The sequence below is a fragment of the Aquarana catesbeiana genome, linkage group LG01 (assembly GCF_042186555.1).
Source record: "Aquarana catesbeiana isolate 2022-GZ linkage group LG01, ASM4218655v1, whole genome shotgun sequence".
Lineage (NCBI taxonomy): Eukaryota > Metazoa > Chordata > Amphibia > Anura > Ranidae > Aquarana > Aquarana catesbeiana.
This window is the reverse complement of record NC_133324.1, coordinates 72,039,624-72,054,122: the sequence shown is the minus strand read 5'-3', so window position 1 is coordinate 72,054,122 and position 14,499 is coordinate 72,039,624. Positions and strand designations below refer to the sequence as shown.

The window sequence follows — 14,499 nt, the reverse complement described above, 5'->3', positions numbered from 1 at the left end:
ATTAAAAGGGCAGCCAAGCACACATCACTGATGCACCCACTCACAACACTCAAAGCTGAGATTTTCAATTATTTGCATCAGTTCACAAATGCACGCTATATCCCCCCACACGTACATTAAATTACACAAATTCCAGGTTTTTAAGATATTTCACGATTTCATAATCATAAAGATAAGCAACAGCAAAAATGCACATAGGGCAAGTAAGGGAGGCCCTGCGATTTGCGGTGCCAGGGAAGCCTGTACAGAGACAGTATGGAGACAGTATGGAGACTGCCACAAACGACCTCTTCTTCTGAAAATACTAGTTCTCTGTCTGTCATGCCAATTCAATAGCCGCAATACCTTATGTCATGCTTGATTATCTATGCAAATTACGACCTCAGAGCACAGTCCGATTTCCAGATCTGCATGCTTGCTCCAGGTCACTGATACACAGTGCCAGAGGCAGCCAAGCAACAAGCATTTCCAGAAGAAGGTCAGTGATAACAGTATCTGTATTTTCTCAATGTATTTATTTTTTATTAAACAATACACAATGGCTAAGATTTCATATAGTGATCAGCTCTTTAGGTTTAACAGGAACATGGAAGACCATAAAAAGACTTCAGGCTCTAAAATGAGCAGCATTGAGACAGACAGAGAAGTTGCAGTACAGATACCAAAGGAACTGATTAGATCTCTTCAGCACCCCCCAACGAAAATGTATCTAGTCTGATATTTCAGTCATAATAAGATGCTCAGGGCACAGAGAATAGCCAACTGGAGCATCTCCACCTACATATGAGCATGGCTTACTCTGGAGTTGTGTGAGGACAGAAACATGGCAGATGTCAAGCTTGATGCATTTTTAATGGTGCAGGCTCCTGGACTGTCAACCTGATCCTAGCTTCACTAGTCAGTAAGCCTATGACCTGGAATAAGCATGCAACACAGGAAATCAGATTTTTACTTAAACCTCACTGGCTGCATGTGTGTTCCAGAGTAACGACTCAACAAGTAAGGAGGTCGAGAACAGCCTCCAAGTCTTTAAAAACAAGTCAGCATCTATCCTCACAGCTTTACCTCAAGATCATTAAGTTGCATGTGAATCAGATGCTAGAAGGCTCTTCCATTTCGCACTTGTCCTGTTAACTTACACAATAGGACACCCTGAGATGCTCTTTCAGGAGGAGTGTGACTACAAAGTTGAGTCCAATATAACCAACAGAAATGTATGAATGAGGGGACTGAGCACATTCAGCAACCTTACCACTGTAGCCAAAGATCGATCTGACCCAACTCAATCAAGGTTAAGAGTCTAATTTTGGACTGTACTGACAAAGCCCTTAATCACAAAATTCCTTTGAAGGGTCTCCTTCTGCGTCCACCTCACCTATCTCCTTATCTTTCTCGAAGAGGTTAGGACAGTGGTTAGGACAGTGATGGTGAACCGTGGCACCACAGATGTTTTGGAATTACATTTCCCATGATGCTCATGCACTCTGCACTGTAGTAGCATCATGGGAAATTAGGTTCCAAAATATCTGCAGCGCCAAGCTTCGCCATCACTGGGTTAGGAAAATTGTTGTAATATTTGGGTACGGTTCCCAAGATGTACATTGAGGGTAACCAATCGGAAATTTTCTAGTGAGCCCTGAGGCAATAGGCAGCTGGAAATGTCAGTCAAAGTAATAAAGAAAATTAAAAAGAATGGTTTTGAAAATTTCTCCATAGGAGAAGAGGTCCATTACCTACGGACACTAGTAAAAAAAAAAAAAAAAAAAAAAAATTTGAGTCCCACAAAGTGGGTGGAGTTACATTAGAGTGTACCGGAAGTATTCCCAGCAAAGCTTTTGCCACTTTCCAGTCACCTGAAGGTAAGAGCATAAACCTGACAGTCTATGGCTTCCTATCTTGCACGGTACGAATAAGATATAGCTTTAACAGCCTATAGATTTTTTAAAAAATCTCACAACACCAACCTCAATGCACAGTCTCTTTTACTTACAGGTGTGTCGGGCAAGAGAGTAGTTGGAGCCTCCGCTGGTCAGTCCAAACCCCTCTGGAATCTGACTAGAACTGCGTGGTCTGGTCAGTAGTTTTGCAGGCTCAATCTCTGCTCCAAACTCTGCTCCAATCACTCCTAGCAAGACAATAGCGGTAGCTTGCTTCCTCCTCTCCTCATATGACGGAAATGCTTTCTTCATTGGGGGAAGGTTGGAAAGGCAACCTGAAAATAAAGAGGCACATATAAAAGTCTGCCAGAAACAAAATGTGACTTACAGTCAGTAAATCTAACTCTAAAGCTGAACTCCAACATTCTTTTCACTAGAACTGAATGGAATGATCAGTCCCAGGACAGAGTACACCTCTGTAGCATGTTGCCCAGTTGTCTGCAGGACCTTTGATATTGTGGGTTTAGTTGAGGCTTTGTACCATGTGACACTCTGTATAGGTGTGGAGACAAGGGCCTTCCAGTCACTTCCTGCTCAATCTCTAGCCTGGGACACACCCTTTGTAGTCTTTCAGAGTCTGCAAACTTCCTTCATAGCTCCTTCATAGCTCTGATGGTGGGTGGGATGGAATACATCTTAATTAGCATTCAATTCCACCAAGTCACACCTACAGGAAGAGTCCAAAACCTCCCAGGTACCGTCTCACAGATCCCAGCATTATTCAAAAGGAAACCCCTTCATACACAGCTTGTTCTGATAGCTAGCTCTGCTGCTGCTGGACAGGATTGAATGGATCACAATTAGAAGTCAGCCCTGCCAATGAAGAAAACACCTTCATAATAACCTTCCATAGCCCCTCCTCTGTAGACTTGCAGTAAGCCATTATTCTTTGGCATGATGCAAGACAGAAATGACACATTTACACCTGCTTTGCAGACTGAAGAGTGATCTGCATTCGGACCCACCCTCATCAACTCGCAAAACTGCTACAAGTGACTCCCATAGTCTGCCTTGAAATTACAGACGCTCAAAGCATGATGGGACATGTAGTATCAGGATTGGTAAAGGAAGGAAACAGGAAGTTGGAGAACTTTGAAATTTAGCCAGGAAGAGGAGTGACATCACAGACACTTGATTTTTGCAGCTAAATAGGGTAAGATACAGATAAAATGACAGTGGGGTTGTGATACGTTTATATGCATCTGTTGTTTTGGGGAGGAAAAGCTGGAGTTCTGCTTTAACATTTAAATAAAAAAAAATAAATAAAAGCAATAGTGCTTTGCCTCCCAAGACCAAATATACCTACACTACAGATAAAACCACACATTATATGTCACACAAAAGTATACAAAGTATAGTCCAAAATAAGTCAATAGCAAATGTCACAAATAAAGTAATAATTTCAAATATAATATAGCCATAGACCTGCTTCACACGGCTCCAGCTTGTATAACAGTGAGCTTTTAGCAATCTTTGTTGAAGCTTTTAAAGTAACATTCAGCTCCAGTTTGTAAATGTTGATTACAGATCCTAATGGGAATGCTGGCTGTCACTCTAAACAAGCTGCCTGCAGAATTATGCAGGCTTTTAAAAAGCTTCAAGTAGTAGTAGCTGAAGCCTGCTAGCAGCTTGTTCAGAATGACAATCAGCGCACCCATTAGGATCTGTGTTCAAAATTTACAAACTGAAACTGAATGTTACTTTAACCACTTGCTTCCCCGCCCATAGTCAAATGACGTCTGCAGGAGGGATCTCCCAACCTGTGCTCACATATTGCACAGCAATATGTGAGTATTACTCAGTTTGTTTTTAATACTTATTTTAATAAATGGAATTACACTATGTCCATTTTGTGATCATCTTTCCTTTCATGACCTGGAGTGCATAAGAGGATTCCCAAGCCATCAGGTGGACATACATCCATCTAAAAGCCTTGTTGACTGACCTCGGCATAAGCCCAGGTGGTCCACACCTGAGGGTGAGTGCGCACTCTGGTGGGAGTCTGGGTGTTGCAGTATTTGCACAAGCACAGAGCACCTTACAACTCAATACAGGATAAACTTCATATGCACTTTATATTGATGCTTGTTTAACCGCTTCCGGACAGCCCACTGTACATAAACTGTGAAGCCAATCAGTGGGTACGGTGGCCGCTGCAAACCGCCGATCATTCACATGTAAACAAGGCACACCGCTAATCTGTCAGTGAGGAAAAGAGAGGTCTTCCGTTTCAGCTAAGCCGAAACATGATCACTGTTTTCCTCCAGTGTAACACTCCCCCACAGGTAGAAAGCACCTCCCTAGGACATAGTTAACCCCTTGATCGCCCCCTAGTGTTATACAGGGATCAGTGCTTTTTTTTTTTTAGCACTGACCACTGTATTGGTGTCATTGGTCCCCAAAAAGTGTCACTTTGGGTCAGATTTGCCCACCACAATGTCGCAGTCCCACTAAAAAAAAAAAAAAAATCACTGATCACCGCCATTACTAGATTAAAAAAAAAAAAAATGCCATAAATATATCCCATAGTTTGTAGACACGATAACTTTTGTGCAAACCAATCAATAAACGCTTATTGGGATTTTTTTTACCAAAAATATGTAGCACAATACATATTGGCCTAAACTGATGAAGAAATTTTGTTTTTACATTTTTTTTTATTGGGAATGTTTTATAGCAGAAAGTAAGGAATATTGTTTTTTTTATGAAAAATTGCTGCTCTTTTCTTGTTTATAGCGCAAAAAATAAAAAACGCAGAGGTGATCAAATACCACCAAAAGAAAGCTCTATTTGTGGGAAAAAAAAGGACATCAATTTTATTTGGGTAAATCGCCTGACAGGTCGCCCCAGTGTGAACCGAGCCTTAATGCTGCAGCATCTTAGCAGTGGGCAATCAGGCACCTGATACTACCCACATGCACAAAAGTTGTACCCCCCCCCCCTTATTTTTTTCTCTCCCCATTATGCGGACAGCTCCGCACCCCCTTGTCTACCTTAGCCCCTGGGTCTTAAAGGCTCGAGCATAACGCACTGACCCCCGGCCTCAGCTTGAGGGTCGGTGTCAGTTTATAATCTATATCCTTATGTTTTCTTATGTATTTTCACGTGAACTTTTATGTTATGCTTCATGTCCATATCCACTGCGTGGGCACTTGTTATCTAGTTTCCCCTTTTTATATATCAATAAAAAACATTGTACCAGAAAAGTTTTTTATTTTTCATTTTCACTTAGTCAGTCTTTCACCATTTTGCGCAAGAGACATTTATAATCAAACATGTAGCATAAATGGCTGGCTGATTAAATCTAAGGCAGATCATACAATAAACAACTTTCTTTCCTTGAACCACGGGTTGAAGTTAAGAAAATTGCTAGATTCCTCCATCAACACATTCTGTGTTGATGGGGGAATCCCTCTCGTGGAGCTATTGTATTCTGACAGCGGGAGGTTTCCCAGACGCCAGAATAATATGATCATTGCTGGCGGCTATAGTTGCCAGCAGTTATCGCATGAGAAAAATCTGACAAGCCGGTCACTGATGAAGTACTGATGTCGATTGATGGATTGACTTCAGTACAGCCAGCTTGCCCAATCATGGATCGAAATTTACCCGGTTTTATGCTAAACCAGCGCAATCTTGATCCATCTTTGAACGGCCTAAACTGACTACTAATAAAAGGCCTTTACACTACCAATGTGACTCCCAGCTCTGGCAGGCGCCTTCAATCCATGCGAATAGTCCCCAACAGCCTCCTCTCTAAAGCCTAGTACACATTATTAGTTTTTTTTTTTTTTCGTTCAAAAACAAGATCTCGGGAGGAACTGTTGTACTAACTATGCAATGTTAGTACAGCAACCTGGGATGGCCCCCCACCAGAACACATTGGTCAGTGCTCTCAGCCTTTGCCTGAGCGCACTGATCGGATGCAGATCGGCAGACTTTTCGACAGAAACCAGCCGGCTTCTGTCGGACCGGCTGCTGTACACACGGGCCGAATGTCAGCCGGTTTCTATTGAACCTACCGATGCCGCCTGATATTCAGCCCGTGTGTACAGCCCTTTAGGCCGCAGTCACAAGTTTATTTCCTCATGCAGGGTTAAAGCGATTGTAAATGATCACCTTGCAAAACAACCCATATAGTTAAAGTAGAAGTCCACCCTAACACTAGAATTCCAGCATCTACAGACATCCACGATCTAAGACTAACCTATCTAGCCCTGTAAAGAAGAAATCAGTATACATAACTTTTTTGAAGCCAATCCGACCTGATTCCACGCTAAGCTGTCAGCCGTGGCTTCGCTGTGGAGGTGTGTGCAGAGGACACATCCGACAACGGAAACCCCATAGTAAGTCTATGGTTGACGTCACTTCCCATTCATTTCACAGCCGGCTGTGTCCTCTGCAGAGCTTCCGCCACTGGAGATCGGGTTGGATTGGCTTCAAAAAAGGTATGTATACAGACTTCTTCTTTACAGGGTTAGTGTTAGATTGTGGATGTCTGTAAATGCAGGGATTTTAGTTTTAGGGTAGACTTACACTTTAAAAATAGAAGTGAAAGGCAAAACATTGGTGTATAGATATAAAAAAAACATTATAAATGCCTTTGGTTTCCCTTTTTTTTTATAAGTTATCACATTCCCTCTGTTCTCAGTTGCATAAGAGCTGGGGGGAGGAGAAGCAGTAGCACACTTAACTTCCCAGTGAATGGCCGTGCTAGGGAACGGGTGTTTCAGGACAAGTCTGATCATTGGAGGAGAGCACACCGAGTTCCCAGCACAGCAAAAGAACTGACCACATGCTTCTTAGTGTGGTCAGTCTTTAATGGAAAAGCAGAGGGACTGGCAGGAACACCAGGGAGCAATACCAAGGGAACAGGATACTTTTTCATACAAGTACATGGTACAGCAGGCACATATCAGGAATATGAAATGTTGGGTTTACATATTCTTGAACCACTTACCGACCGCCCGCTGTCATAATACGTTGGTACTTTGACGCTAAATACCGTTGTTATGGCAGTAGATAGCTGCCATAACTCCAGTATGTTTAAAAATAGCAGATGGTCCTCTTTCAGATAAAAGTGGCCTCTGCGGCGGATTTGCCACAGGATCGCTTGCACCGGGGGGGTGGGAGAGGGCCTCCCCCCTCCTACCGCGTACCGGTCATGTCCAGCCACTTACCAGAGTGGTCAGTGGCGGCGGAGACGATCGGGTCCTTTCCCCTATGAGGTTAGAAGCTGAGTGAGGGAAAAATCGCCCCCACTCGGCTCCATACCATTGAATGACGAAAGCGACGTCAAACGTCACTTCCGCCCAATGGTCTTCAAGGGGAAAAAAAAATGTATTGAAAAAAATAAATACATTTTTCTTTTTTTATTATTATTGCATTTTAGTGTAAATATGAGATCTGAGGTCTTCTTTACCCCAGATCTCATATTTAAGAGGTCCTGTCATGCTTTTTTTCTATTACAAGGAGAGTTTGAGGACACCCTGCTAGAACCAGGAATAAGGTAAGTAAATACAGTTTATACCTACACCCCTAAAGTACACAAACGTTAAACCCTTGCATTATAGGGGCACCACTGCAAGGATATCTTCTATCTAATTACTGGAGTTCAGCTTTAAAACAGCCACTCGTGGTCTCCAATGGAAGCCCATGTGACAATGCAGAAGCACAATGGGAGACAGGAACTGAGTGTTGTCACCCTTGACATGGACATTCATTGTACTGTTCATTTAAGCACAAGAGAATCCATTTTTGTTCTCACTGTTGAAATGTGTTCTGTAACCTTCACCTAACACACAGACACTTCTCCTACTAAACGCTCTCTACTCCCCCCTCCCTTTTCAAGGTTTAACTTTTGCAATTGTTCTATTTGCTAGTTTTTAATAATATATTTCTATTTGTTAGCTTTTAATAACATATTGCTATTTGTTACTTTTTAATAACATCTCACACCACCCCTTTCTTATCTATGTATAAAATAACATGTAATAATAAATTTTTCACTGAACGGACATTTTAAACACAGTGATTGAGTCCTGTGAATCTGTTCCTGCAGCTGCAGTATTAACTTTGTTTTAGAGTCCCAATCAGAAATCAGTCATATCAGTCTTGGCGAGTCATAACAGGAGTTTGGCAGAGTCTCCAGAAGGAACCGCGCTTCGATCGGGATCATCGGGAAACGCAGACCTCAAATGCCGGCTAGGTAAGCTGCCCTTAAGCTTGCTATATTTCTGCCTTTTCCTATGTATCCTATCTGTCGGTTCTCAAGGAAACCAGACCACTCTCGGACCTTTCTGGTTGGGTAACGTGTGTGTGTGTGAATGTGTTTGTGTCCCCCTTCACGGGTTGGACTGTGTGTGGATAGGGAAAATCCTCTGCAGTTCCCTGCGTTGACTCCTTGTGGGCGACCTGGGTCAGAGGCGCATGGTAGGGTCAGATAAAACTCACAGAGAAGAGAAGAGACGAGGAGGGTCTCTTAATGAGTGTTTTGTCTATTGTCATAAACCCCTTCTATCCACGTAGATAAGTGGAGACTATTCTTGTAAATCTGCAGATTTGCTGTACTATTTGTTTTAGAGGCAAGAGGGTATAGGCACAAGTAGAGAAGAGAGAAGACTGGCCAGTCATTATGGGCATTAAATTAATTAAGGGAATGAAGGGAGAGAGGCCTTCAGAAAATGCCCAGCGCAAGATGAGCGCTAGAGAATATATGAACCGAAGGTACGGTTCTGCCTATACTGAGCCCCTAGATAAATGGGTAGAATGGACAAAGGGAACAGCTAAACCTTTAAAATCTGAAGGGACTTTTGATTTAAAAGTATGGCAAACTTTTCTGCACGATTATGGCCCACTACTGTACAGTGAAGGAACGTGGAGAATAGCTTGCACATGGGAGACAGAAGCTAAAGTAGCAAATCAAACTGGCTTGACGGAGATATTTAATAAAAGTACTGCCCAAATTTACTACGTTTGGCCAGAAGACTCTGTAGAGGAGGACCCCCCACCTTATGTGGCTGCCAGTTTGGCTTTAAGGGGTCCACGCACAAAAGCAAAAGAATTAGATTACATGGAACACACAAAAGATGAGCTATGCAATATAGTAGAGAGCAGAGGTTTAACAGTCCCATATCAACCTACAAAGAGGGATTTGGCTCGTATCCTAGAAACAGATGATTGGCATAAATCAAAAGGCACATATGCAAACCTGGATCTCTCTGAACTTAAGGCTTTGGCCAGAGAAAGAGAGATAGAGTCTGAACTTCCAGAGCAAACCATAATTTCCAAATTGTGGCAGCAAGATGAAGAGAGAAGGAAGGGAGATGCCAGCCCTTCTGCCCCTGGCATAGAGAAATCTGTTGCAGTTTATCCTGTCAGAACCCAATTAGTTTTTGAAGGTGATGCTGTTGACAGTAAGTCTCAAATTAAATGGCATGTACCTTTTAGTCCCCAAGATATGAGAGCCATATTAGAAGGATTGGGAGATCCTAGAAAGAATCCAATTGGGTTTGCAAACAAACTTAGTGCTGCACAGGAAGCATATGAGGCTTCTGCTACTGACATTCATCAGCTTCTTATTAAAGCAGTGGGAAGCAACATGTCTGGCTATATACTTAAAGAATGTGGTGTAGACGTCAAAAATCTAGGTAAGATGGTTAGTGGACGGGAGGTTTGTGAGAAATTGAAGGAAAAATTGCCCCAAATATATGGACAAACCAGACATGCTGAATTTATGAATGCTAAGCAAGGGAAAGAGGAAGCAGCAGGGGCTTATTGGAGGCGGTTAAGTGATATGGCTGAGGAAGCAGGCATTAAAATAGAGGAAGAGAAGGCGGGAGAAACTGCAAGTCCATCTACACAACTGGTGAAACAAAGGTTTCTTGATGGTTTAATACCCCAGTTGAAAGAAAAGTTGTTCACAGCAAGGCCTGAGGCAGGCAATATGTCTATTCGAGACGTCCTGCCTATCCTGTTGTCCATAGAAAACAGGATTAACCAAAAAGACAGCAAACCCAAGGTAATGTACATGGGGAAGCAGAGAGGAAAAGGAAGAGGAAGAGGCAAAGGCAATTTCAGAAATCATGGCAATCGGGGACCAATTATATGCTACAATTGTAATGGGGAAGGACACATAGCCAAATTCTGCCATCTTCCTGACCGTAGACTAGAAAAGAGCTTAGAGGCCCCTCATGCTGATCCCAGTTCTCTGCCAAAAGCAGTGGATCAGGCATAGGAAAATGGCATGCCAGTATCAATCATGTTAAATAGGGGAGACAATGGTCCCGAGGCCAGAGTAAAAGTATTTTTACAAGAACTCCCCTATCCTGGAGGAGAAACAGAATTAACCTGTTTAATTGACACTGGTGCAAGCCGAAGTGTTTTTAATATAGAGGACTTACCTCCAGGATTATTATCTACAAATGTTATCTCTGGTGTTGGCCTAACCGGGACCTCTACTGATTTGGTTGAGTCCAAGCCACTTAAACTTAGGCTAGGACAGCAAACAGAAATTGTCACTAAAGTGTTAGTTTCAGACACAGTTCCTACCAATCTTTTGGGAGCTGACATTTTGAACCAAATTTTAGCAAACATAGACTACACTCCTACAGGAGTCCAAGTGGTCAGTAGTCTATCAGGAGAAGTTTTAAATTCTGCCTGTGGAGTATTTTTAATCCAAGACTCCACTCTGCCATTTCCACCAGAATTGAAAGTGATTCCCACTGAATTATGGGCCACCAGCAAATATGATGTAGGTCTGCTGGATTGCACCCCAGTCATGATAAAAATTAAACCAGGAGCCCATCTCCCACAGATTAAACAGTACCCACTGAGTATTGCTCAGACTGAGGGGATAAAGGATCAAATCACTCAACTGAAAGCAGCAGGGGTTGTTGTACCAATTAAGTCCCAAGTCAATACACCCCTGTTCCCAATTGCAAAGAAGCCAGACAAGAAGGGTGGGCAGGTGACATATCGCATGGTGCATGATTTGAGAGCCATTAACAATATAATAGAGGCAGATACCCCGATCGTGCCCAACCCCCGTACTTTACTAAGTGGAATACCTGCCTCCAGCACCTGCTTTACAGTGATTGATCTTGCAAATGCTTTCTTTTCGGTGCCCCTGCACCCAGATTGCTGGCACCTTTTTTCATTTACCCATGATGCCCAAAAGTTAGCATGGACAAGATTGCCCCAAGGCTGTGTGAGTAGCCCCTCTGAATATAATACTGCGTTAAAGCAAGTATTGGACCAATGGTCCCCCTCACACCCAAACACAGTTTTGCTTCAGTACATAGACGATTTGCTTATTTGTTCTGATACAAAGGACATTTGTAGCAGAGAAACAGTAAGCCTTCTCCTGTTTCTCTATAACAGTAACAACAAAGTTAGCAAAGATAAGCTACAATACTGCCAAGAGAAAGTGATCTTCCTGGGTCACTGCATTTCACATGGAATCCGTCACCTAACCCCAGATCGAGTTAAAACTCTACAAAACTTTGAAAAGCCAAAAAATGTACGGCAACTACGTGCCTTCCTGGGGTTAGTGGGATATTGTAGGGACTGGATTCCAAATGCATCAGAACTTATGGCTCCTCTATATGAGGCTACCACTAGAAACCCTTTCAAACTCACATGGGACAATGAATTGCAGATGAAGGAGCTTATTAAAATTTTGTCTGAAGCGCCCGCCATTGGACTTCCTGACTATACTAAGACTTTCTCGTTGTTCTGTCATGAAGTCAATGGATTTGCTGCAGGTGTACTCACCCAGCTACATGGAGACAAACAGAGGCCTGTGATGTATGTATCAGCCTCATTAGACCCTGTCATCAAAGGCTCCCCCAGTTGTATGCGAGCCATAGCAGCCTGCATTTTGCTGCTAGACAAAGTAACGGAGCTTGTACTAGATTCTGCTCTGATCCTGTATGTACCACATGCAGTACAGGAAATCATGAATCAAGTAGACTACACTTTCTGACTAGTGCAGGGAAGCCAGTGAGACATGCAAAACTCATAGAGTGGCTATTTGAGGCCTTTCAGAAACCAGCAGAAGTTGCCATCTTGAAGGTAAAAGGGCATGCAAGGGGAAGTGACATGACAGCCAGAGGAAATGCTTTAGCGGACCAAGCGGCAAAGGATGCTGCCCTTATGGCATTTAGAGTCACATCCACTGTAGGGGTCGCCCAGGTAGCGGGGACAGTTTCCCCTCATCAAGAGCAGTGGGATGTAGAAACTCTAATTCAGTTGCAGAACCAGGCCCCTGATGAAGAGAAGGATAAGTGGATCAAATGTAATGCTACCCAAAATCAGCAGGGCCTGTGGAGCGCTGACAACAGGTGGTGTCTACCCAGGAGTTTGTACCCAGTTTTAGCACAGCTGGCACATGGCGTCAGTCATCTTGCTAAGGGCGCAATGGTGGCACTTACTGACTGCTATTGGATAGCACCTGGATTTAGTGCATTTGCAGCCAGGTTTTGTGCTTCATGTCTCACTTGTGCTCTGTACAATGCAGGGAGGCCTGTTCATGTTCCCCAAAGGCATTCTCCAAAGCCAGATTTCCCTTTCCAAAGAATTCAAATAGACTACATTCAGATGCCCAGAATAGGCACCTATGAGTTTGCTTTAGTGTGTGTTGACATGTTTTCAGGTTGGCCCGAGAGCTGGCCAGTAGCCAAAGCAAATGCAAAAACAACAGCAAAGAAAATTTTGAATGAAATAGTTTGTAGATATGGAGTTCCTGAAACTATTGAGAGTGACAGAGGAACCCATTTTACTGGGGAAGTAATGAAAGAGGTAATGGAAGCACTTCACATACAGCAAGCTTTCCATACACCTTATCATCCACAAAGTAGTGGTAAAGTTGAGAGACTTAATGGAATTTTGAAAAACAGATGTGCAAAAATTAAAGCAGATACAGGAAAAGGATGGGTGGAAGCTTTGCCATTAGCCCTATATTCTGTAAGAACTACCCCTAAACAACCACATGGGCTGTCCCCCTATGAGATTTTATTTGGAGGGCCACCCAAAACAGGGCTATATTTTCCCCAACAGTTGCAGGCTTCTCACTCTAATCTGTTAGAATATGTTCAGATTTTGCAAAGAACATTGAATAAAATACATGAAGGTGTTTATAAATCTATCCCCGACCCAGATTCTGTTTCAGGTATTCACAGAATCCAACCAGGTGACTGGGTGGTGGTCAAGCGACACGTCAGAAAGCCACTAGAACCAAAATTTGACGGACCACATTTGGTGCTTTTGACAACCGGTTCTGCTGTCAAGTTGGAAGGAAAACCCACCTGGATTCACGCCAGTCACTGCAAGAAAATCCTGAAGTGATGATATCCTTTGAAAAAAAGATGATAATGTTTCTTTTCTTTTTGTTGTTTGTGAGAACTGAGACATGGAAAAATAACCCTTTCATCCAAATGTTAAAATTGTATGCAACCCATAGCAACGCTAGTAACTGCTGGGTGTGTTCTCACTTACATCCCCAAACAGGAACAATACCCATGATAGCAATGCCTCTCATTTTCACTGATCTAAACAGGACCAGAATAAATGGCTCATACATAGTCTCCACAGCTAATGAGCACAGATCAGTAACATTGATGGTTTCGAAACAGATAAACACTCCACAGATTTGTTTAAACATTACATGCCCGTTTAACACTAAATGTAGACGGTTGGGCAATTCAGATTGCACTGGAGCAAAAATTACAGTTTATGGAGGAAACTATGGTCAATATTATTATATCCCAGATCCAGAACTAAATAGAACCCTTTATAGTACAAATTGCTCACAGTTTCCAATATGTGAAAATATCGGTTTCCTGAGATTCCATGTTATTGCTTCCAGTTTTTTAGGAGCAGGCATACCGTCCATACGTAGAGGGTTATATTATATATGTGGAAATAAAGCTTACGCCTGGCTTCCTACTAATGTTACAGGTACATGTTATATTGGGAAGTTAGTACCTGCTTTGGCTGTTCGCAAAGATACAGTGCGACCAGATCAAAGTCCAGAATACCCTTTAGTGTTCAAAAGAGAGCTGTTCACTGAAGGTGACATGACATGGTCATGGTTCCCTTCCTGGACAGGATGGGGAATTGAAGCAATGAAAAGACTAAATAATTACACTAGAATTGTAGATGAGATTATTAACCTTACTACCACTGATATAGGTTTATTAAATGAAGAAATGGCTCAGCTTAAAAAAGTAGTATTAGAGCACAGATTAACGCTAAATTATCTCACTGCAGCTCAAGGTGGGATGTGTAAGATATTTCACACTGACTGTTGTATATACATTTCTGATAATGAGGACATTATTAAAGGGCATCTTGCTAAGATAAGAGAACTACAGAATAAGGCCAGAGATATTGCTAAAGATGGATGGAACCCCTTTCAGGGTTTAGGAGGTTTTGGTGATTTTTTATATGGCATAGCAACATGGTTACAGAAACTAGGCACTTACATTGTGATGTTCCTATTTCTCATGTTTGTTATTTACTTCCTCATCAGGCTATGCCTCTGTGTGACCCGCTGTACCAA

The 14,499-nt window shown here is 42.5% G+C and overlaps 1 protein-coding gene across 2 annotated transcripts in view; it reads right to left on the bottom strand.

Moving 5' to 3' along the window:
• Window positions 1-14,499, bottom strand: part of WDR7 (WD repeat domain 7) — a 586,970-nt gene that overhangs the window by 211,325 nt on the left and 361,146 nt on the right. For both annotated transcript variants that reach the window (XM_073620215.1, XM_073620224.1), the window contains one exon: window positions 1,991-2,212. In XM_073620215.1, coding sequence (XP_073476316.1) covers window positions 1,991-2,212 — 222 coding nt within the window. The remainder of the gene's footprint in view (window positions 1-1,990; window positions 2,213-14,499) is intronic.